The sequence below is a fragment of the Anolis sagrei genome, chromosome 1, assembly GCF_037176765.1.
Source record: "Anolis sagrei isolate rAnoSag1 chromosome 1, rAnoSag1.mat, whole genome shotgun sequence".
Taxonomy (NCBI): Eukaryota; Metazoa; Chordata; class Lepidosauria; order Squamata; family Dactyloidae; genus Anolis; species Anolis sagrei.
Window position 1 is genome coordinate 199313116 of NC_090021.1, and position 25274 is coordinate 199338389.

At 39.7% G+C, this 25274-nt stretch overlaps 1 protein-coding gene across 1 annotated transcript in view; it reads left to right on the forward strand.

The window, feature by feature from the left end:
• Positions 1-25274, forward strand: part of DPP4 (dipeptidyl peptidase 4) — a 71728-nt gene that overhangs the window by 20042 nt on the left and 26412 nt on the right. Inside the window, exons 6-18 of the mRNA XM_067472079.1 lie at positions 359-411; positions 509-581; positions 2165-2285; positions 3023-3183; positions 4764-4861; positions 8343-8478; positions 8617-8661; positions 13070-13174; positions 13254-13321; positions 15178-15231; positions 18172-18293; positions 19695-19739; positions 21406-21504. Coding sequence (XP_067328180.1) covers positions 359-411; positions 509-581; positions 2165-2285; positions 3023-3183; positions 4764-4861; positions 8343-8478; positions 8617-8661; positions 13070-13174; positions 13254-13321; positions 15178-15231; positions 18172-18293; positions 19695-19739; positions 21406-21504 — 1180 coding nt within the window. The remainder of the gene's footprint in view (positions 1-358; positions 412-508; positions 582-2164; positions 2286-3022; positions 3184-4763; positions 4862-8342; positions 8479-8616; positions 8662-13069; positions 13175-13253; positions 13322-15177; positions 15232-18171; positions 18294-19694; positions 19740-21405; positions 21505-25274) is intronic.

A 25274-nucleotide genomic window follows, 5' to 3' on the forward strand; every position in this document is an offset into this window, starting at 1 on the left:
ACAATATCATTCTGAGGAAGAGGAAGTCATGACCACAAGGCTCCTTTAAATTATACCAACTATAGTTTACCATTACACTTGAAGTAAGCTAGTCTATCAGGAGATATGTGTTACCTTGGTCATGCCCAAGTACATGTTCTCATTGCAGTAAAGACATATTCAGAGTGCTCTGACTACACGTGAGTCTTTGGCCAAATATACTTCCAGCTCCTTGTTTCCTGGAAGTATATTTGTTTCCTGGTTTGTTAGCAATTCTACAATGATCTTGGAGTATGATGAGGAAACTGAATGCCAGATTGATGTACCCTCTTGCTCATTTTTGCTTTTTCTCCCTTGTATTGAAATGCTCTTTTTGCAGGTGTGGAGGCACTCATACAAAGCATCATATTACCTCTATGATTTGGATCGCAGGTCAGTAACATTGCTCACTTATCAAAGTGTTACAATGATGATATGGATTACATTCCTTTGAGTCTTTTTTTTTAATTTGTGTTTTCATTTCTCCCAGGTCTCTAATAACAGGCACACAACTTCCTGCAAATATCCAGTACATAACCTGGTCACCTGTTGGTCATAAATTGGTTAGTAAAAAGCGAAATGCCCATCCACTCTACTTACCACCCTTCTTTTGAACATCTTCAGGTCTCCCTGTACCTATTTGTGTGCAGCCAAAATTGGATCAGTCACATTCAAGAGACACATTGTTAGAGGGGATGTTATCCTAAAATTTAAGTATACCAAAATCTGTATGGCTAAAAAAGTAATGAGAGAATCTCCAAAATAGCCTTCAATAACACAGAATATTGAATAAGAATAAAAAAACCCTAAAGGCTAACAACAAAATAAAAAAGGAAATGGAATAGCTAGGAAAGAAGGAGCACAAAAATATGAAAAAGGTAGAACAATCAATTTAATTGGCTTTCTGTGAGTTTTCCAGACTGAGCTTGTTCCAGAAGCATTCTCTCCTGATGTTTCACCCACATCTATGGCAGGCATCCTTAAAAGTTGTGAGGTCTGTTGGAAATAAGGCAAGTGGGGTTGATATATGTCCAGGTGGGAGAAAGAACTCTTGTCTGCTGGAGGCAAGTGTGAATGTTGCAATTGGCCACCTTGATTAGCATTGAATGACCTTGCAGCTTCAAAGCCTGGCTACTTCCTGCCTGTGGGAATCCTTTGTTGGGAGGTGTTAGCTGACCCTGATTGTTTCCTGTCTGGAATTCCCCTGCTTTTTGAGTGTTGCTCTTTATTTACTGTCCTGATTCTAGAGTTTTTAATACTGCTAAATCCATTTAATTGTCTAAATAGGTCATTTGTAGGTTTAAACTGAACACTAATGCTGTTTATTAACTGCATGAGGATAACATGGGTAACTCATAGCTGGGAAGAACCTTTAGCACCATCCACCACAGAAAAGATCTCAAGTTTCAGCCTGATTTTTTTTCTTCGTGTCAGGAGCAACTTGAGAAACTGCAAGTCGCTTCTGTTGTGAAAGAATTGAACATCTGCAACGATGTTGTCAGTTTATTTTGATATTTTACTATCCTTGTGAGAGGCTTCTCTCATGTCCCTTGCATGGGGAACTAGAGCTGACAGAGGGAGTTCAACCCGCTCTCCCTGGATTCGAACCCCTGACCTGTTGGTCAGCATTCCTGCTGGCACAAGGTTCAACCCATTGTCCCACCGGAGGTAATGGATTAAACTGATACATATCAGACTGATATGTAAAATATGTAAAATAAAAGTAATTGTAAAGCAACTGAGAAGAAAAATGGAATAATTTTGAAGAGCTACAGCCCCCAGTGGTACAGTGGGTTAAACCACTGAGCTGCTAAACTTGTTGACTAAAAGTTTTCAGGTTCGAATCCTGGGAGTGGTGTGAGCTTCCGCAGTCAGCCCCAGCTTCTGCCAACCTAGCAGTTCGAAAACATGCAAATGTGAGTAGATCAATAGGTACTGCCTTGGCAGGAAGGTAATGACACTCCATGCACTCATACTGGCCACATGAACTTGGAGGTGTCTACGGACAATGCTGGCTTTTTGGCTTAGAAATGGAGATGAGCACCAACCCCCAGAGTCAGACATGATTGAACTTAACATCAGGGGAAAACCTTTACCTGTACCTACAAAAATATCATTATCTGTTGTTCTGCTCTGTTTCTGACAGGCTTATGTTTTAAATAACAACATTTACATCAGACAAACCCCAAATGATCCGGATATACAAATCACCCACAATGGAGAAGAAAATAGAATCTTTAATGGATTAGCAGATTGGGTGTATGAAGGTAATTATTGCATAACAATAGCAATATTATTGTGGGCCAATGTGGTGTAGTGGTTTGAAGATTGGCCAAGTGTGCCATCTACACCGTATAATTAAAGCAGTTTGACACCACTTTAACTGAAATGACTCAATGCTATGTCATCCTGGGAGGTGTAGTTGAGGTCCTAGCACAAAGACAAAATACCTTCTAAAGCTACAGTACTCATGGTAGTTAAAGTAATGTCAAACTACATTATTTCCACAGTGTAGGTGCACCCTCAGACTCTGAGAGATCGGAGTCTGATTTCAGCCATGGAAACTTCCATGGTGGCCTTGGGCAACTTACATTCTCCCAGAGCTTATATACATTGGCCCAGTACTTTGATTCCAACTAGATGTAGCTCTTGGACATCCACATGATATGCAGAAACTTCTTGGTTGGTAACATGGGGTAAATCTAGTTAACCATAGTTCTGGTGGTGGTGGTGGTGGTAGTAGTTAATACCAAATCATGATAAGTTACAGAGTTAGAATTTGCTATTCATTATTGAAGCCGACTTTCTGTGACACAATATTTCCATAGAAGGGCATTTTGGAGTCTTCAGTTGTTATATTAGACACAAGCTAGGGGAAGTGTTCTGAATATTAGCAGCTAAACTTCCATTTGAAATGATATACAGATTAATAAGTACAATGTTTCAGGACAGGAGCCAACTTATCGACTATTGCTTCAAAATAACACATTTGCATCTCTTTCAGAGGAAATGTTTGGCACTCATTCTGCTCTGTGGTGGTCTCCAAATGGCAGTTTTTTAGCATATGCAGAGACGGATGATACCAAGGTTCCTGTTATTGAGTATTCATTTTATTCAGAAGATACGCTGCAATACCCAAAGACCATTAGAATCCCATATCCTAAGGTCTGTGCTATTTATTAAACATGATTGTTGAGCAGTTTGATTAGGAGAATAGTCACATTTAATCAGTTGCTGCTAACAAAAATATTGTCTGTCTCTCCTCAACAGCTTGCTGTGATTACTGTGACTTAAGTCAATAGCATCTGGCAGCAATGAAGTATTATATTATCTCTACAGAAACAGGAAACAAAAGTGCAAATTAGAGCTTTGGAATTTTAAAAGTTTCTGAAATGATTTGCTGCAATCCATTTTGATGGGGATGAAAAGAAGGAAAATGTCTTATTCTTCCTAAATGAATTGTTAACCGGTTCTTTTTATCATACAGAATTAATTGGTCTTTCCGCATTACTTGCCTCTTCTGAAGGTGACAGTAGCTTTTCACGTGGAGCTCCTTTATATACTTAGGGTGGATGGTCATATCCTTACAGCAGTTGTTCCCAACCTTTTTTTGACCAGGGACCACTTGGCCAGGGACCACTCTCCAACATTAGTCCCAAAAGGGTTACGAATCAGTTTTTGGTCAACTTTAGCTTTGGGTTTGGTTAGTTGGGGTGCTGATTCATAAAACGGCATTGGGTAAACCACCTTAGCTCTAGTTTCTGATACAGGACATATGTCACCCAGTAGTTGCTATCTGCTCACCCACAGAAAACCATATTTAATAATCTAGGGCTGATGTGGTCTATCCAATGCAATTTTCTGAATCAGCACCCCAAATAACCCAGGGAACAGACCTAAAAATGAAACCAAGAATTTTTTTTGGTTGGGCTGTGTTACTATCCACATGTCTTGTGGACTTGATTTTAGGTCTCGTGGCCCACCACTGGGCTGTGTGTGGCCCAAAAGTTGGGAACCACTAGCTTATGGACTGAACAGACTGCATGCAAATTCTTCAAGTGGAAAAGTCAAGCCTGAAGCACCATATGGCTTTGTCTTTTCCATGCTTAAATGGGTTGAAATAAGATTCCCAAAATTAAGCAGGCACTTTCTTCTCATGGGACTGGGACAGGCATAAGGATGTGTATTTACACATACATGTACACTAATGAATTTTATAGATGGGCACTTCTGCAACTTTTCTGTATCGTCCTTAGACATATTTTCCCCTCCCTATACCCTTCAGAGGCAGGAAAGCATTAAAGTAAGCAGCATAATTGCTCCTTCGAACCCCCTTTTCTTGTTATTTTCCTGATTCTTTTCCGTACTGTCTGAGGTCAAATGTGACCAAATACACTTGGAAATGTGTGTGTTTGGAATCCTTTGCGAAAATTAGGAGGAAAGTATTATGTATTCTGCATCTATTTCTTCCACAAACTCATGGAAAGTATAGTATTTCTTTTCTACATCAAGTTAAATATTTGCTTTTGGCTTTGCAGAATGTTTTCAAAAGGCCTGTGCAATTTTTAACAAAGTTGCACAATCTCTCTTGGACGGCACTTAACTTTTTCTTTCATATTTTGTTTCTGATATTTCAGATGGTGTCTTAGAATTAAAACTACTTTCAAGTTGATTGTGCTTTTATAATGGAAACATGCTCAATGTAGAATCTAAATTGTGGTATGAAGTGTTGTATTTTTCTCTAGGCAGGTGCTACAAATCCAACCATAAGGCTCTTTATTGTGAATACCCAACCTCTTTCCAATGCTACTGAAATCGTTGCACCACCAAGCATAAAATCTGGGTATGTCCAAAAATTTTGTACATTTTGTTTTTATTGATTCATATAACTGGACAAGAGTGTAATGATATATTAGAATTCAGATTTTTTGTTTTAAAAAAAGTATTTATAGGATTTCATGACAAATAGGAAAAAGTTGCTGGTAGAGAGTTTGGGCCCTTCCACACAGCCCTATATCCCAGAATATCAAGGCAGAAAATCCCACATTATCTAAGTGACTCAGATAACCCAGTTCAATTCAGATATTTTGGGATTTTCTTCCTTGATATTGTGGGATATAAGGCTGTGTGGAAGGGCCCTTGGTTATCAAGTAATATGACTCTTCTTCTCAATATGTGCTATACTAGAATATTTATTTATTTATTTTGAGCATTTCTACCCCGCCCTTTTCAACCCCCGAAGGGGGACTCAGGGTGGCTTACAAAAGGCACAATTCGATGCCAGGAATACACATAGTAAGATAAAATACATAGCAGCAACAATGATAAAATAATTAAAACAATCCAGTTATACAATACAACTAATTAAAAAACCAATCTAGTGATCAACGTTCGCCAAGCTCAAAATCCGTAGGTTCATTCCGCATTGTCATAATCCTATCCAATTCTAGTCATCATTGTCCTTTGTCTGTCTGCCAGATTACCCAAAGGCCTGGTCCCATATCCATGTTTTTAGTTTCCTTCTAAAAGAGAGGAGGGATGTCGATGACCTAATTTCCCCGGGAAGCGAATTCCACAGGCGAGGGGCTACCACCGAGAAGGCCCTGCTCCTCGTCCTCACCAACCTCACTTGTGATAGAGGTGGGGCTGAGAGCAGGGCCTCCCCAGAAGATCTTAAACTCCGAGGCGGGACGTAGAAGGAGATGCGTTCGGACAGGTACGCTGGGCCGGAGCCGTATAGGGTTTTGTAGATCAAAACCAGCACTTTGAATTGTGCTCGGAACTGGATCGGCAGCCAGTGGAGCTGATATAATAGAGGGGTGGTATTTTCCCTGTATGACGCTCCAGTGAGTAATCTGGCCGCTGCCCTTTGGACTAATTGAAGTTTCCGAACAGTCTTCAAAGGCAACCCTACGTAGAGTGTGTTGCAGTAATTTTTTCGGGATGTAACAAGAGTGTGGACCACTGTGGCCAGTAGAATAAGATCCATATTAATGCTACAGCAAAGCTGAAATGTTGATGTATGTATTAATATTATAGGGAAGTTCACTTTATCAACCTATAATTCAAAGTGCTAGCTTTAGCCTATAAAGCCCTAAACAGTTCTGGCCCAGCTTACCTGTCAGAATGTATCCCTCCTTATGAACCATATAGGAACGTAAGATCATGTGAGGAGGCCCGCTCTCGATCCTGCCTTCCTTGCAGGCGCATTTGGTGGGGACGAGAGTCAGGGCCTTTTCTGTGTGGCCCCTTGGCTGTGGCACTCCCTTCCTAGGGATATTAGATCGGCCCCCTCCCTCCTGACTTTCCAGAAAAAAGTAAAAACATGGGTCTTCAAACAAACTTTTGGAAATGCAGTGTAATAGATAAACATGGTGCTATGAAAGAGCAAACACTGAACAGCTTAAACGATGCTAATGGAGAATGAGATTAACTGGAAGACATTGATGATTATAGTTTTAATGTTTTATATGGATTTTTATTATGCTATGTTAAATGTTTTAATTGATATTTCTATATGTTGTGGTATCAAATTGTTGCCAATTTGTACGCCACCTTGAGTTCCCTTTGGGATGAGAAAGGCGGGATAGAAATACTGTAAATAAATAATAATAAATAAATAATAATTTCTTATAGCGATGCCTTCATTTGGTCTGTTCCCACCTCCTTAAATATACATTTAATCTGAGCATTCAGGAATATCTATTGCTGCATTTCAAAACACACACATGCTTATATTTACATGAGGATTGAGAGCAAATATGTTGAGCAATTTTGTTTCATTTTACAGTACATTCCCTAGGGTTTAATGCATTTCCTTTATTCCAAAGTGGTCTAGGCACCCAGCAATACACAAATGGTGTAAGTGTCTTCTTTTCATTTTAAATATAATGGAGCAGCTTTTCACATTTCCCCCTTTTCACGCAAAGCTGTTTCTCTCTATTGAAAACCAAAAGAGGAAGCCCTTGCAGACAGTTTTATGCTCTGTGTGTTCTGGCTTTCCTGTGCCAGCAAAGGATTATTTTATTATGGGAAAGAAAGCATGTGACAGGGATGAATGTGACAGCAGCCCTGCATAATTACATACACAAAACATATTAATCACCAAATCATTCTTTTCTGTCTTTCTTCTTCTTTTTCATTCAGTGATAGTTTTAATACTTTTTAAAAAAATATTCTGTCTTTTGGATTATTCATTTTGGATTATTCAGATATTCAGTGTTTGGAAGAATGAACCTGTACTTAACCCTCCTCAAGTGATTTAATCTGCTGTATCACTTAACTTCAGTACGGATCCCAATGTATTGGGGAATATAAATGGCTTCGTGACCACAGGAATGTCACAATACCCAAATGTCCCAAACCAGAAAAGTGCAGGTTTCCACAGAGCTATAAAGCTGTAGTATTGGAAGCAATCCCAAGGGTCATCTAGTCCAAGCCCCTGTCAGTAATCCATAGTTGGAGCACCCTGACAGATGGCCATCCCACCGCTGTTTAAAAACTTCCAACCAAGGAGGGCCCACCACCTGCTGAGGTAGTCTGTTCCTCTGTCAAAAAGCTCTTAGCATCGACATGAAGAGGAACGTTTGTTTTGAGTAGCTGTCAGCCCTCCTTATTTGCAAAAAATTGTAATGAACGCAAATGCAGTAGATTTGTTCAGACCATTTTGTCCCACCTGTTTTTTTGCTGTTAAAACAGCAACAACAAATGCACGTAGCAGGTGGCTGAAACTTGAGGACATTGCTTACAACTTTTGGGGTGACAATGTCATAAAATGCCTATCTTGTAGATCTAGTTCTTTGTGAATTCTGTAGCAAAACTCAACTCTGAGGGACTGAACTGTCCCATCTGCCTGGGTAAGAGTGGCAACTCACAATAAGAGCCCAAAACATGTCGTTCAGATGTAATTGATTATGAAAACGAACTGGGATACATATCCTCCAACAGCCAGATCCATGATCTAGAAAAAAGGATAAAGGAAATGTAGAGACAGTTGGAAGTATTTGAAGACATTTATTTTTGTTATAGAGGTAAAGAAAGAAGTTGAAAAAGTCATCTGTTTTTAGACTGAAAACTAGTTTATCTATTCCACAGAGCAAATTTTTATATGTTATCAAGGTTTAAACCCGCATCTGTAATTCATTACTCCATGGGGTTAATAATGTCCATATCATTACAAAAGACCAAATAATATGTAGCAGATATTGCAAATGGTATAATACATCAGGTGTTCAGAGGAATGTAAATGCTAATCCCTGGTTTTTAGTGTTAAGATTTGAATGTGTGCGCAATTGTATGCTTAGAATCCTTTTTTTAATGTCCAGGGACCACTACTTGAGCGTTGTAACATGGGTGACAAATGAGAGAATCTGTCTTCAGTGGCTCAGAAGAATTCAGAATTTTTCCGTTCTTGACATATGTGACTTCTCTAGACAAAATGGAACATGGCAATGCCCACAGGTATGCAAAAAAGTGCCAACTTTAGATAAGGAGTACTTGAAAAAAAAAAAGAAATTATGTACATATTGGCTTTTAGACTCAGGAGGCAGAGCAATGCAGGATACGTTTTTACTTTATTTTTTCCCTTTTCTCTTTCAGGATAAGCAGCGTATAGAAGAAAGTAAAACTGGCTGGATAGGCAGAGTGAGTATTTTCCATTTATATATAAATTCCCTTTCTGGACCAGGTCTGCTCAAGGCTCAAATATACATGTTACACAGCCCATGTCTCTAAAGTTAAGTCTATAGGTGCCTTTCCTTTACTGAGGGTAACTCTGAAGAGGTATTTTCCAGTGTAAGAATAGAGAAGGAGGCACTTAGCTCCAAATGTCCTTCTTCCTACGTGAATTGTCATCCTAGGGCCCTTCCACACAGCCCTATATCCCAGAATATCGAGGCAGAAAATCCCACATTATCTGAGTGTGGACTCAGATAACCCATTTCAAAACAGATATTGTGGGATTTTTGCCTTGATATTCTAGGCTATAGGGCTGTGTGGAAGGGCCTCCAGAACAAAATTTGAAAGTGTTTCTTCTTTAACTGTGTGGGACTTTCTTTGAAAGTCATTGTTCTACTCCAGAAACTTAGTTTTTTTGTGGCTGTCAGAAACTACATTGAATTGATTGAGGGCCCTTCCACACAGCCCTATATCCCAGAATATCATGTCAGAAAATCCCACAATATCTGTTTTGAATTGGGTTATCTGAGTCCACACTCAGATAATGTGGGATTTTCTGCCTTGACATTCTACGTTATAAGGCTGTGTGGAGGGGCCCTGAGACTCAATGAGATATTGAAAAACTATAGCAAAATGTGCTGCAGAATGTCTTGCAGCATCTAAGTTTTTGCAGTTTAATACACTTTTCCCATGTTTTTATAATAGAAATAATTGGGAAATGCCATTGATAACCCAGGGCCCTTCCACATTGTCCTGTATTTCAGAATATCAAGGCAGAAAATCCCACAATATCTGCTTTGAACTGGGTTATCTGAGTCCACACTGTCATATATTCCAGTTCAAAGCAGAAAATGTGGTATTTTATTCAGCTATGTGGAAGGGGACCCAGGAACAAAAATTGTGTTACATAGTGTAGTGATCCATAGATTAGTAGAGTTGAAAACAGTTCTTTGTTTGTGTATAAGTTTATGTGTATTTATGTGCCTTGAACTCCCCCATTAACTTCACTGGGTTTTCCCAGGCAAGAATTCAGAGATGGTTTGGCCTTTCCTTGCTCTGAAAATAGCCTACAGCCCCAGATATTTGTTAGTGGATTCCAGTCCAAACTAAGCAAGGCTAACCCTGCTTAGGCCCCTTCCACACAGCTGAATAAAACCCCACATTATCTGCTTTGAACTGGGATATATGGCAGTGTGCACTCAGATAGCTCATTTCTAAGCAGATATTGTAGGATTTTCTGCCTTGATATTCTGGGTTATATGACTGTGTGGAAGGGCACTTTGCTTCCAATATCATGAAATCGGGTGTGTCTTGTTAAGAAAGCCTATCCTAAAATAAAGCAGCAGAGCATCCAAAAACAAACAGGATACAAATGTTGAGCATCAGTTCATTAGCAAACAGAGTGTCAAGTGCTGTGTGCTGTGGCGGCAAAGAATTCAGAGCTTAGGAGGCAAACATGCAGAGCCCAATCTTAAAAAGTCACAAAAGGTTTATTCACAATAGTAAAGAATAGATTCATTTCTTAATAATAAAGAACTGGGTCTGAGCTACTGTGCCGTCACACCCAGACACTATAAAGTTAAAACTAAGATGTGCTTCTCTCTTTATCCGGGTGAACTGCGAGTGCCTTACTCAGAAGCTCAGAATTCCCAGCAACTGAGGCCAGTCCAGATTTGAACATCAAACAGAACATTTATTTCTCAAAGTTCTTGACAGACTTGGCACAGCTTGATGAAGTTACAAACAGAAACAGTCAACTTGTGAAACCATTTAGATGTTATTTCCTTCCCCTTTCCTTCAGCTGCTGAGTTAACTTTCCCCCAACATTAGAAAAATCCTGGGATCTTTTACCCTAACCCTGAGCTGCTATCTTTTAGAAAGAGCAGGTCTTCCCCTATCTGAGCTCAAGGTTAGTTTGGGGATGAAGTAATGGAGCCTCTCCCAATGGCAGAGAAATCTTGCCCCAGCACTGAGCTGCTATCCTTTAGAAAGAGCAGGTCTTTTTTCTATCTGAGCTCAGCACCAGTTTCAAAGGCAAGAGGGTAGCTGTACTCACCATGGCCTGTCCAAGCTGCCTAGCTTGGCCACTAGCACATCTGAGGCTTTTTCTATACTAAAAAAGGCAGGAGAGCTTCTCCAAAATGGAGATCTCATCCCCAGGAAAATGGGCGGTCTCTAGACCAAAAGGATACCTTTTTAAACCAATTACAGCAAGAGGCTTGCAGGCTGGCTTCCAGACTCAGTTAATGTTTAACTTTCAGGGATGCTATTTTATGCAACTAAGGGGCAATGCAAACCAAGCTCCTGGAAGACAGAATAGCTACTCTAACACCCATTTCAAGAGAGGGGAAAAACACCAAGCAGTACATCTCTCTTGACACACAAGCAGAGAGAGATCTCAAAGCACACACCGCACACTCTCCATACTAAAAGCGTAAGAAGGCAGAAGGCAGATTCAAAAAAGCTTGAAGAAGAAAAGTATCCATTTTAAACAACCAATCAGAAAGAGAGCCGAAAGAGAGAAAAGAGAAGAAAATGATACATTTCCAGCTGTCATTCAGGGAACGAAAACCTATAGTCTATACTAAACTAACTAGACTGTTCCTCATTAAGGACTTGAGACTTGGGCAGTGTGGGGTGGAATCCCTACACTTGTAAGAGTATTTATGACCGCTGTGAATATATATGACCGAATATAATAGGTCCTTTGTCTGGGCTGACATTAATAGAGTTGTGTAAGTCCCGGTCCTAAATCCTTGCCCATCCATCTGGAATGGCTAGAGATAAAATCCTGTTGAGATATTTATTCAAGTCATAACTAAAACAACAAAACTTTAACAGTCTGGACATTACTGTTCTACTAAGAGAGGTAGTTGAGTTGCCAGGTTTGCGACTCTTACATGTCCATATTCTGTTACTGGAGAAAACAGAACAATATAGCTGTGTTGTACTATTTTTTAAAAAAGAAAATATATAGAAAAATGGTTCACTGTTCCCTTGCAAGCCATGTTCTTTTGCATTTTTCTTTTCCTGAGGAAGGCTTTCAAAAACATATACCAATCGAAGAAGGAAACAGCACAGGAGGGATAAAAATCTACACTACACAAATGGGAGATGATCCCACCTGCTGTCAAGCTTGTTCAGGAAGGGAAAGACCTTACAGCTAACACATTTTGCTTCTACACCATAAAGTCTCAGTTAGCAACATGATGAGCAGACTGTGTACGTTGTGAATAGTTATGCAAAGGGAAAGGGGGGAGAACGGAAGTGTGGATGCACTATAAAGTAACAATAAAGGGCCAATATTATTCTCTCTCCCCCCACCCCACCCTTAATAATTAGTATACTCTATGACTGGCCAACCAGCAACAGTTTTGTCAACACACCATATCATTATTCTTTAGTACAAGGGTCAGGAATATTTTTTCAAACGTAAAGGTTTATTGACCCATTGGAAAAATCAAACAGGAACCAGAGCCAAAACTAACAGTAGGCAGCACCAAAAGTGAAATACAGGAGTCTTCAGAAGAAGGCAAGTGTAACGCACCTATTGTGTCAACTAGAATATAATCTGGATTATATGACAGTGTAGATCCAGCCTTAGACTGGATCTACACTGCTCTATATCCCGAGATCTGATCCCAGATTATCTTTCAGTGTAGAATCATATAATCCAGTTCAAAGCAGATAATCTGAGATTGGATCTTGGGATAAAGGGCAGTGTAGATCCAGCCTTAGTTATCCCACTGCATTAGAAGCATGAGAGAATTTTACAATAAATCCCTAAATCTATTGTATATTTTATTATTGTTGCAAACTGCTTTGAAATTATTGTTTCAAACAGCTTTGTAATATTTCTGAACAAACTCATGTAATATGAGTAGAAGAAAACATTTGTTCAATAAATCCTCATTTTCCACATAACATTCCTTATTTCAAATAGGGAAAGTGAAAGGGGAGATATTGCCGTATAATCCAGTTCAAAGCAGATAATCTAGATTTTATATGGCAGTGTAGAAGGGGCCTCAAAGGCAAAGGTAACGGCTAGGATACTTCTGGATCATTACATTAAAAAAGGACCCTGGCTATTATGAAATTGGGAACAACTGGCTATCTAGTTCTGTGGCCAGTTGCAATTAGTTGCAGATGATAGAATTCATGTAAGTGAAGTAGTGCATCTATAATTAACTTGTCATGTTTTTGTTCTATTTGGAAATTTTAAATCCCTTTCTGGCAATAGTAGGTTCTGGGGGTGCAGTATTTTCACCCTGAACCATAGAAGCATTATAGTGCCTGCATTTCTTAAGATTCTTGAATTAAGTATTATCAACATATGAAATGACATATTAAAAGGATTTATGAACATTTTTTCCAGTCTCAGCCATCTGAACCTTACTTCACAGCTGACACGATTAGCTATTACAAAATCATCAGTGACACAAAAGGATACAAACATATCCACCACATTGACAGCACAGGGGTAAGTGACATAGATGTTACATCTTATATCATGGTGCTTAAATCATCATATTTTAATCTACCTTTATTTTAAATTTTAGAAGGTGACACCGGTTACAAATGGAACATGGGAAGTGATCAGCATAGCTGCACTAACAAACAATTTCATGTGAGTTTCTGTCAAACGGTGTCAATGTTTAGCGCATTACAGTAAGAGGAGGTAGCTTCAATAATTTCTGTTTAATTGCTGAATGAATGTCAGTATGCAAGTGAAGTAAGTAAGTAAATAAACAAATAAATAATAAAATAATTATCCTGTCTTTTTATTTTTTTGAGACCCAATATAGCTTATAATGTAAATGTCATAGTTCATCAACTCTCTGTTTAGAAATCACAACCATTTTGTTTGCATTTCAAAAAGCTATAATTTCATATTTGACTTTCACAGCAATATGTGTTTAGGTAATTGGTTTTGTACTTTATGTTTTGCTGGGTCCTATGAGGACATGGGAGGGATCCTCCTTGGTAGCTGCTTTCAGGTTGTGAAATTCCTTCTCATGTGAGACTTGGGGTACATCTAGCTCAGTGCCATAGAGCAATGGGAGTTGTAGTTTTGCAAGGTCTTTAGCCATTTCTGCCAAGGATGTCCGATGCCCCACCAAACTACAAATCCCAGGATTCCATAGCATTGAGCTATAGTAGTTAAAGTATCAAACTGCTTTAATTCCTTGTGAAATTCATGACGTTACCATAAGTTAATACATGACTTGAAGGCACATACATACAAACAGAAATCCATAGTAACTGGTTTTAGAATCTTCCCTTTTGTCTTGTATCTGCTTATATATTTCAATAATTTTACCTCTGAAATAATAAATCTAAATTAAACCTTATTTATATCCCACCCTATCTCCCCAGGGGGACTCAGGGCGGATTCCAATATACAAAGTCAAACATTCAGCGTCTCCATAAAACAAACAAGTACTGACATAATAATCCCAGAAAACCCCCACATATGAAAACATTAGTACTTAACATCAATAAATTAAACAAAATGAAATCAAACAAAAATTATATAATGACATAGGATCTGAACATAAAACAGATAGATTTACAAAAAACCCACAAAGTTATGTGAGTTGGTTGTGTGGCCAGTGATGGTAACTGGGCTAACAAGGACTAACAGAGCCTGGATACAATAATAGATCGCATCCAGAGGTCTGGTAGTAGTGTCATTGTCTGATCCTCCTCCTTTCCATATGCTAGTGAACAGTTGTTTTTTGGAGGAGAGGAGGGAGGAGGGTAGCTTTATTTCTTTAGGGAGGGAGTTCCAGATGTGGAGGGTGACCATGGAAAAGACCCTCTCTCTCGTTCCCACCAGCCGTACTTGAGATGGGAGTGGGACCAAGGGTAGGGTCTCCTCCACTGACCGCAGTGCCCGAGCTGGTTTGTAAGAGGAGATGCAGTCGGTCAAGTAGCCTGGACATGAGTCAGTTAGGGCTTTAATGACCAGCACTTTGTATTTAGCCTGGAAGCAGACCGCCAGCCAGTGGAGCTTCTGTAACATGGGAGTGGATCTCTCCCTGTACGGGGCTCCAGTTAGTAATCTGGCTGCCAGTCTCTGAACCAGTTGAAGCTTCCAAACTATCTTCAAAGGAAGCCCCATGTAGAAAGCATTGCAGTAGTCTAAGCAGGGTGTGAACTAAGGCGTGGGCTACAATGGCCAGATCTGACATCTCAAGGTATGGGCACAGCTGACATACAATTTTTAATTGTGCGAAGGCACTCCTGGCCACTGCCAACATCTGGGTCTCCAGGATCAGCGATGAGTCCAGGATCACTCCCAGACTGCAGACCTGTGTTTTCAGGGGGATTGTGACCCCATGCAACACAGGTTGTAACCCACACCCTGATCTGCCTTCCAACTGACCAGGAGTACTTCTGACTTGTCTTGTATGTGACAGTGGGCAATTTTTGTTAGAATTTCTTCAGATCTCATAAATAACCTTTCTGTTTGCTTCACAGATACTTCATCAGCAACGAATTTGGAAATATGCCAGGAGGGAGAAATCTTTATAAGTAAGTTGTTTTCAATCATAGCTTTGCAATGCTCGGGGGGGGGGGGGGGGGGTTGGTAAGGTATCATGTCAGTTATTATGATTTTAAATAGTTAAAATGTTTTGAAATTTTATTCGATGTATTGTCAAAGGCTTTCATAGCTGGAATCACTGGGTTGTTGTAAGTTTTTCGGGCTATATGGCCATGTTCTAGAAGCATTCCCTCCTGACATTTCACCTGCTTCTATGGCAAGCATCCTCAGAGGTTGTGAGATCTTTTATTTTGTTTACAGAACAAAACAACAGATCCTAAGAGCTCCACAGCACACTGTTATCACCACAGCTGAAATGTGCTTAGAATTGGGTATTATTTAGTGATCCTTTGGTCTTGTTGTGTCCTGAATCCTATGAATTGCAACTAAAATCAGTTCATTGGATTCATTGTGGAATACCAATTCTCAGTACATTGGTAAATTCCATGATTTGAATGAATCTGCTGTAGTTTTGAAGAAACAGTAGGATGTACGCCCATTTGTTGGATTCAGAAATCCTCAACAGAAGAAATTCTGCTGTTGATGCCTCCGAAACAAAACATTTAGCAAACTATCAGGCAAGAAGACTTTATGCAACATGGCCTTAATTCAAGCATATCTTTTGAAATCTTGTCCAAGAGACTATAGAGTACCTTGCTTTAATGGCAGCATGGTTTCATTTCCACTTTCTGAGATCTCACGCTAAGTCTCCTAAACCCACCTATTCATGGGAAAGACTGCTTTTTGTGGAAAGGCACCTTTGAATATATATTTTTTGTCATGTGAGGAGTGACTTGAGAAATTGCAAGACACTTCTGGTGTGAGAGAATTGGCTGTCTGCAAGGACGTTGCCCAGGGGACGCCTGGATGTTTTGATGTTTTATCATCCTTGTGGGAGGCTTCTCTCATGTCCCCTCATGAGGAGCTGGAGTTGATAGAGGGAGTTCATCCGTGCTCTCCCTGGATTTGAACCTGCGACCTGTTGGTCTTCAGTCCTGCCGGCACAGGGGTTTAACCCACTGCGCCACTGGGGGCTTTGAATATGGCCTTGTTTTGTTGGTAGGTGAGCAGATTTCTTCTTTGAGTCTATCCATATCAGTGGTCCCAAATTCTGAAGCTTTTGCACAGTGGAAAATTGCATGGCTTTATGTGTGTGAAGGCACTGATCAAACCATGTGAAACTTTAATGATAGGTTAGTTAAAATATTGTGGCTTAGAATGAAGGACTATCAACAGGGTGCATAGTTACTTAATGCACACAGACTGAAAATATTTGACAGAAAGTTGGGTTACTGTACTGCTCTTAAGATTTATAATGCTACCATTAAACAAGCAGAAAGTGTAATTTTCTGGTACATAAGACATACCGTAGAAACAACGTAAATATCTGTCCGGTATCCACAAAAGCTGGGGAATTCTAGGAGTATCTGAGTATCAAGAGGGAAACAATATAGCAAAGTGTTGTCAAAGGCTTTCATGGCTGGAATCACTGGTTGCTTTGATTTTTCTGGGCTGTATGGCCATGTTCTAGAAGCATTCTCTCCTGACATTTCACCCACATCTATGGCAGGCATCCTCTGAGGTTGTGAGGTCTGTTGGAAACTGGGCAAGTGGGGTTTATATATCTGTGGAATGTCCAGGGTGGGAGAAAGAACTCTTGTCTGGTTGGAGGCAAGTGTGACTGTTGCAATTGGCCAGCTTGTTTAGCACTGAATGGTCTTGCAGCTTCAAAGCCTAGCTGTTTCTTGCCTGGGGGGAATCCTTTGTTGAGAGGTGCTAGCTGGCCCTGATTGTTTCCTGTCAGGAATTCCCCTGTTTTTGAGTGTTGCTTTTTATTTAGTGTCCTGATTTTAGAGGTTTTTAACACTGGTAGCCAGCTTTTGTTCATTGTTGTGTTTTCCTCCTTTCTGTTGAAATTGTCCACAAGCTTATGGATTTCGTTGGCTAATTCAATCAGAGAAGTCAGCCATAGAAGAACACCTGATGAACCAACCTGGACACAGCATATTATTTGAGAACACAAAAATGCTGGACCACTCTTAACAACCACCATGTCAGGCTACACAGAGAAGCCATTGGAATCCACAAGCATGTGGACAATTTCAACAGAAAGGAGGAAACCATGAAAATGAACAAAATCTGGCTACCTGTATTTTTAAAAAGCAGCCAGACTTTGAAGCTGCAAGGCCAATCAATGTTGATCAAGGTGATCAATTGCAGCATCCACACCTGCCTCAACCAGACAAGAGTTCTTTCTCCCACCCTGGACAGATATATAAACCCCACTTGCCCAGTTTCCAACAGACCTCACAACCTCTGAGAATGCCTGCCATAGATGTGGGTGAAAAGTCAGGAGAGAATGCTTCTGGAACTTGGCCATACAGCCTGGAAAACTCACAGCAACCCAATATAACAGAGTTCCCATAGAAAGGAAAACATGCATAAATACAAATGGTGAGTGGATGATTCCCATGGAAATGCTTAGAAGACATTATAGTGAAATATTTTCTCCCGCCCAAATCCTTGTTCATTGAAAAACAAGACAGTATGGAAGACATGTTTGCACTAGTGGAATTGTTTGATATCCAGTAACAACCAATCAAAACTGGTTTGAACTCTATTGAAGTCTTAATAGAGCTGTGATTGGCTTAGAGCAGGCACCCTCAAACCGCGGCCCTCCAGCTGTTTGGGCCTCCAACTCCCAGAAGCCCTAATGAGCTTGTTCAATTGCCAGGAATTCTGGGAGTTGAAGCCCAAACAGCTGGAGGACCACAGTTTGAGGATGCCTGGTTTAGAGATTAATGAAATGTTAATTTGGGCTGTTGTAGAACATGGCCATATAGCCCGAAAAAACCTACAACAACCCAGTGATTCTGGCCATGAAAGCCTTTGACAATAAATATTATTTTGTCTTTTTCTCATCTGTGCAGAGTAGAGTTAAAAAGCGGCTACCCAAAAAAATGCATTAGCTGTCTTCTAAACAAAGAAAGGTGTCAATATTATTCAGCATATTTTAGCAGAAATGCAAGATACTATAAGCTGAATTGCAATGGTGAGTACAGCCATTTCTGTTTGAGGTAAATATTTCTTGATATTAGGGATTTTAATAAATATAGGTTTTGCTCATACTCATTGAGAGTACTGTTGCATATCCTTATTCCCTTTTATGTCTGAAGAGGGCTCCATAGCCTATGCATTTGTCAGTTACTGTACTTATTTGGTCTCAGCCTGAGGTTATCATTTCTCTGGTTCAAATTTTAGATCCCAGCGATGGACAGCTTATGGTCCTCCAGGTGTTGTTGCACTGCCAGTATGGTTATGGATTGTGGGAATTGCATTCCAGCAACTGGAGGACCACTCATTTCCTATTGCTGTCTTAAATACTCTCCAGTTTCTCACAGGGTATGAGGCATTATACAGACAAGAGAAGCTCAATGGGTGAATGGTTTTATGAGAATGGGCCCAAGCCTCTTCATGTGCTTAATGGGGTTTTCTGCATCATGACTAGCAAAAACTTAATTGGTTTTAATTTAATTCAACTTTGGGCAGCATTAATGAACATGGATATAATATTTCTTGCATATACATAGCTGTAGGCACCCATCCAACAATTCTGGACTTTGTATTCTCCTCAAAGCACTGGAAGAAAAACACTGAAACATACAGTTCCATTGACAATCTTTTTTTTTTCATGTCAGGAGCGACTTGAGAAACTGCAAGTCACTTCTGATGTGAGAGAATTGGCCATCTGCAAGGACGTTGCCCAGGGGACACCCAGATGTTTTACCATCCTTGTGGGAAGCTTCTCTCATGTCCCCGCATGGGAAGCTGGAGTTGACAGATGGGAGCTCACCCCGCTCCACAGATTCAAACTGCCAACCTTTCGGTCAGCAGTCCTACTGGCACAAGAGTTTAACCCATTGCACCATCAGGGGCACAATGATCATTTATGTTCATTTGACCAGATCTTCATTGGCTGTTTAGGTGGCTATAGTTTGTTCTCAATTGTGTCCACATATTCATTCATTCATTTGCAGAGCATTCTCCTTAGGTTTCTCCTTTGAGCATCTTTTTCAAGCTTTTTATTTGTGTCATAAAAGGCAGTGGGTGCGCAGAAAGGCTGTTCATGGAAAGGCTGTTGTTTCTTCTGCAAAAGGTCAGACTTCAGGCTGTCCATCTGGCAGTTTAGAAAAGCAGGAGAAGGATTGAGATCTTCATTTGGCTGTTTAGGTGGCTATAGTTTAGTTTAGGAGGCCATAGCATTGAAACGTTAAGCAGATAAAGCCTCAAAAAAAAAAAAAAGCTTTCCTTTCTTTGCATTTCTTTTCTCTCAGACTAAATCCTTGTCTGAGTTACTGACCATGAGTTCAACTATAATTAGATGAGAGTTTTTTCTTGCATGCCTTTATTCAAAATGAATAAATCACGTATTTTAACATTTTGTTTGTAACAGGTCCTGGTCTACCCTATTTCACCTTGCTTAACAGTTCAGATCAAGGTATTTTTACTTTATTGTCCTCCTTTAGAAGTTTGTGAGTACATAGTTATTTGTGGGCTTTAACTGTTTGCAATGCAATTTGAAATACAACAAAGCCTAGAAGCCCACAGGCTGTCTACATCGTTACAATCGGTTATGGCTAGGGATTATGGGAAGTCAATTCTAACAACATCTTGAGGGTCACACATTGTTCATTCCTGGTTTAGAGTTTTTAACTTCTTTACCCATAGCATTAGTTTGTGATGCTTATATGTGAGTCCTTCATATATCAGTCCACATGGCTTCACACATACCCAGACTCTGTGCACAACATGATTGGACCCCTGATTGTACACATCTCTATCCATAATAGTAGTCTCTAGGAGAACGAATGGACAGCTAGTTCAGTGAAAGATAATAAGCAGTTGACCCCTAGTCTACAAGCATAAAGCATAGCTGATAGAGAGAGAGAAAAGCAATAGCATTTGGGGGTTTTCGCAGACCCCTTCTACGTTGCCATATAAACCCAGGTTATCTGCTTTGAACTGGATTATATGGCAGTGTAGACTCATATAATCCACTTCAAAGCAGATAATGTGGATTATCCACTTTGATAATCTGGATTATATGGCAGTGTAGGTCTTCTGGAAATTATTTAAAAAATGCCTGTGGAAACCATTTTATAAATATGATAAATATTATTGGAATTGTGGGTAAGGTTCAGAGCTTGAAAAACCCACATTTTTGGACTACAGCTCCAAGAAATATAAAACCAGTATAAGGAATTCTGAAGATTGTCCAAAAGAATATCTTTTCAATCTCTAGTGGCTGAATGGTCATGAATATTTGTAGAACTGTGGCATTTCATTTTCAATGTGATTTATTTTAAAACAAATACAAAACAGGGAAGTGTGTGCGTCAGAGATATTGGGTGGTTCAATGGAGGCCAAAGTGTTTTCAAACATGTCACACCTCTTCACAGATCCCTGTTCTTTTTCTGAGGCTCTCTTGACTTATGTAATTACTACTTATACATTTGTAGTATTGATATTCAAGCTATTTTCCCCATTTTTTATCCTTCTGGGTAATCATGTGTGAACCTTTTCTACCTAATGGGTTGTCTTCCTTCTCTTTGGTGATGATTGACTATGAAAATCCCAAGTGATTTGACAGCAGCACCACCATGGGTGCCTGTGAATGAGATCTAGTATATTCATTTCCCTTCTCCCATGCCTTTTGCTTTATTTATTGATTAGGTCAAAATATCATCATCTAAATGAAGCATTGGATTTACAATTAACATTTGCTCTGCTTGTGTTAATATGAAATTAAGTTATAGACTTGTGCTCACTTTTGGGGGTGTAAAATTTTGTGTTTAGGTTTATATAGTTGGCCCTCTGTATCCATGGATTTTGCATCCACAGCTTGAAAATATTCCAAAACCCACCAATTAACAAAAATCCCAAAAAACAAAGCTTGGTTTCTCCATTTTACATAAGGGACACCATTTTACTACACTATTGTCTGTAACAGGACCTGAACATTCACAGATTTTGGTGTCCCCAGGTGGTCCTGGAATCAAACCCCTATGGATACGAATGCCCTGCTGTACTTTAAAGTTAATTATTTGAATACAGGTTTACTTCAACTCCCTTGTGTATTTCTTTTTTTCTTTTCTTTTTTGTAGTTATAAAGGTTCTGGAAAACAATATTGACTTTGAAAATGTTCTGAAGGATATCCAGATGCCCTCCAAAATACTAAAAAAGATTTCACTGCATGGGGAAAGTAAGTTCACAAGCAAAACATAATTTTTACATAAAATGAAGATTAAAATTGTTAAACTTGTTTCCAAGGAAAATATACATGTTCCAAATGTTCTTCTGGAGTTGTAATGGTTGAAGTTATTGTAAAAGACTTGCTTTAATGTAATGCTTGACACTGCTTTCAAGGCGATGGTGAGGTGCCATTTCATCAGGTAGTGTGCAACATGAAAGGTGCAATGATCCTTCAAGTTGTCGTCTTACACTCAGTAATCAAGAGAGTGAGCTATGAGTAAATTGCCAACCATGAGTAATTCAAACAAATGATGTGTGCACCAAGTTTCTGTGAGAGATTGAACATCCCTAATCTGGAATTCTGAAATCCAAAATAGTCTGAAATCCAAAATTCTCCATGGTTGAGATAGTGAAACCTTTGCTTTCTGTTTGTTCGATGTACACAAACTTGCTTTCACGCACAATAGAATTAAAATGTTTATAAAATTACCTTCAAGCCATGTGTATAAGGTTTATATGAAATATGTGATTTGTTTTTGCATAGACTTGGATATCTCAATGTGCATTGTAAATTCAAATACAAGTATTACAAAATATGGAGAGAGAGAAACAAAATTCAAGCTACTAATGGTCCCAAGCATTTCAGATAAGGGATATTCAACCTGCACTACATATGAAGGCCCAGTAAGGTCAGCAGAACTGGCAAAGTGCAAAAGAGTCGTAACTGCTTTGAACTCTGTGTCCTAAATTGATATTTCTTTGTTTTGTTACCCTTTCCGAGTCCCTTTGGGGACATGGGGCGGGGTATAAATAAAGTTTATTATTTTTATTATCATTCCACACAAACTGTATGCAGATGTCAAGCCCTGATTTTCATAAAAGTACAGAGATTTCTGAAAGTCCTTCATGTAGTTTTGGGATCGATGAATGAGTGGATTTCTGTCACAGATGCAATTTACTGCTTGCTTGATTAATGCAAGTAATTAGCAGATGCTCTGTCTCTACTGGTCCTCCCCTTCACTTTACACAGCTGCCACACTGTTTATGAACCTGGACCATTGCAAAACAGAAGGAGTTCCAGCCAGTACTGGCAAAATATTCCTGTGATAAGTTTCAAATGGTGTAACCACTTGTTACAGTGGAAAATCCATTGAATTCAGACTGGTTTGCTTCCTAGAAAACACGTACAAGCCAAGACTCAGACTCAACAAATTCTGAAGGAATTTCTTCTAATGTGTTCTAACTTGCTTTTCTGAAATTCCAGCTTCTTGCCTATCAACAGCACTGATTACATATCCTTGTACTTCCCACTCCCACCCCCATATCCTTCTTTATATTTGTGCTTTTTTCTGAAGTAATGCTTTTATTATGTCAAAGTATGTAATCTAAAAGGGAGAAAATGGAAATGTAAAGATCCTCTTCTTTTTATATGATCATCTCCATCTTTCTTTCTCTTACTGCTTTTCCTCTCCCAGGAGGAGTTAATAGGTAAGACAGATGCCTTTGTTTATTATGCAGGGCTGCACATTTAAACCTATTTGCCCAATACACTTGTCTCTCAATCCTAGGAAGTCACAAGCTACAGACACTTGTACAAGAGTTGTCCTTTTTGGATACAAAGGTCTAAATAAGTTTCCAAAAATAATGTAGTAATTGGAGACAAACACTTTGCTGGTCTAATGAGTTACACTTACCAGTTACTTTTAAAAGCAGTACTTTAAGATATGTTTCATGCATTTTAGAGGCATTTTGACATATATTTTCCAAGGCCTGTGTTATTCACTAATCTTAAGTAATGCCCTCAAAAGAAGTGAAAGCAATGGAAAAGTAAACAGAAATCCATCAAATTACTTTTCAAATATAATAGCAATGATACCTTGCAGGCTTATTCTCATGTTAGTTTTCATTTCTCCACATTTGCTGGGGTTAGGAAAACAGGACCCCTGTGAAAGTTAAAAACTAAATAATAGGATTGCTGTTTACTTTTTTCACCAGTGAACATCTGTCCAGAAATTTCAAGGTCCTTCAGTACAAGCGCAACCACATACAATGACCACAGAATTATACTGAGGGTATTATCTCTAGAAATGTCTAGTTAAGTGGTTCTCAACCTATGGGTCCCCAGGTGTTTAGGGTTACAACTCCCAGAAATCCCAGCCAGATTACCATCTGTTAGGATTTCTGGGAGTTGAAAGCAAAAACATCTGGGCACCCACAGATTGAGAACCACTGGTCTAAGTCTTCCAGTGGAGGAATTTTACCATAGAGTCACACTGGAGGATCTGGAGATTCCTAGAGAAAACATTTTAATCAAAGCCATGAATGATCAAAGCTGCAAATGTGGAGAGCCAAATGTATTTCCATTTGTGGTTTTTCTCATTACAGATACATGTGAAAGTAACTATCCTTCATTCTTGGAAAGTACCAAGCCTCCCATTTCATCTTCATTATATGTATTTAATCTTGCTGACAGTATGCCCCACCACCTCCACTGAAATCTGAAATAGGCTTCTTGACATACTGCTAAATAAACATCTCTTGGGGCTGATTCTTGTGCTGCACTCCCATTCATGATTTTTCTCATTACTTCTCTCTGATCAACACTTCCCATCATGTTCTGCTAGTCTGCACATGACACCTATCTGCAGCACCCACACATAGTTCACCTGTTCATTCTGCAGTTGCAAGCATTCCTTTCCCCCCCTCGAAACAGGCATATCCTGAATAAATGCAGTGAGCAGCAGAGTAGTCATGCTTGATTTCTACAAGACAGTAAAACTTTAAGATTAGCTGAACTGATCTGTGTTGCACCTTGATGCCAAAATTCATTGGGTGTGACTTTGGCATGTATCTCCCTCCAGTGGCAGCTGGGGCTTTCTAAGGGCTCATCTACAAGAGCCACTTAATCCAAAGCTGGTCTGCAGTAGCAATATTCCAGCCTGGCCCTGGGGGTGGCTAGATTTTTTGACACTTTGGCACTTTAGTTGTGAATTGGAGGCAGCTACTTTTAACTACATATGATCTGCGTTTTAAGCTGTGTTTTTATTTATTTGATGTGTTGATAGAGGTTGCCTTTATAATTTTTGTGTGATATTGTTTTTATACTCATGTACATTTATGTTATATGCTGCACTTGCAGTGCCTTGTAAAGGAGCCCCCGGTGGCGCAGTGGGTTAAACCCTTGTGCCGGCAGGACTGAAGACCGACAGGTCGTAAGGTTCTAATCCGGGGAGAGGCGGATGAGCTCCCTCTATCAGCTCCAGCTCCTCATGCGGGGACATGGGACATGAGAGAAGCCTCCCACAAGGATGATAAAAACATCAAATCATCCAGGCATCCCCTGGGCAACGTCCTTGCAGACGGCCAATTCTCTCACACCAGAAGCGACTTGCAGTTTCTCAAGCCGCTCCTGATATGATTAAAAAAAATGCCTGTAAGCTGCCCTGAGTCCATTTTGGGAGATGGCGGTGGGGCATAAGAAGGAGTGGGGATGGGGACAAACCCTCTTATTTTAACTGGTTGCATGGGCTTCTTTGCTGATGTCAGCAATGACACCTGGTGATGGCCTGGAGCTCTCCAGAGCACCATGACAAGCTGCCACGGTGACAGAAGGGTGGCATGACCCCCATCCAAAGGAACACCTGCATGGACAGGGGATTTGTTTTAATTAGAGCCACTCCAGCTATCCATATAAACCCCGGAGTGTCCCTAATTTCTCCTAAACACAGGGTATAACCAATTTAAACATGTTTACCTCACATTATGGACTGGTTGGTTTAA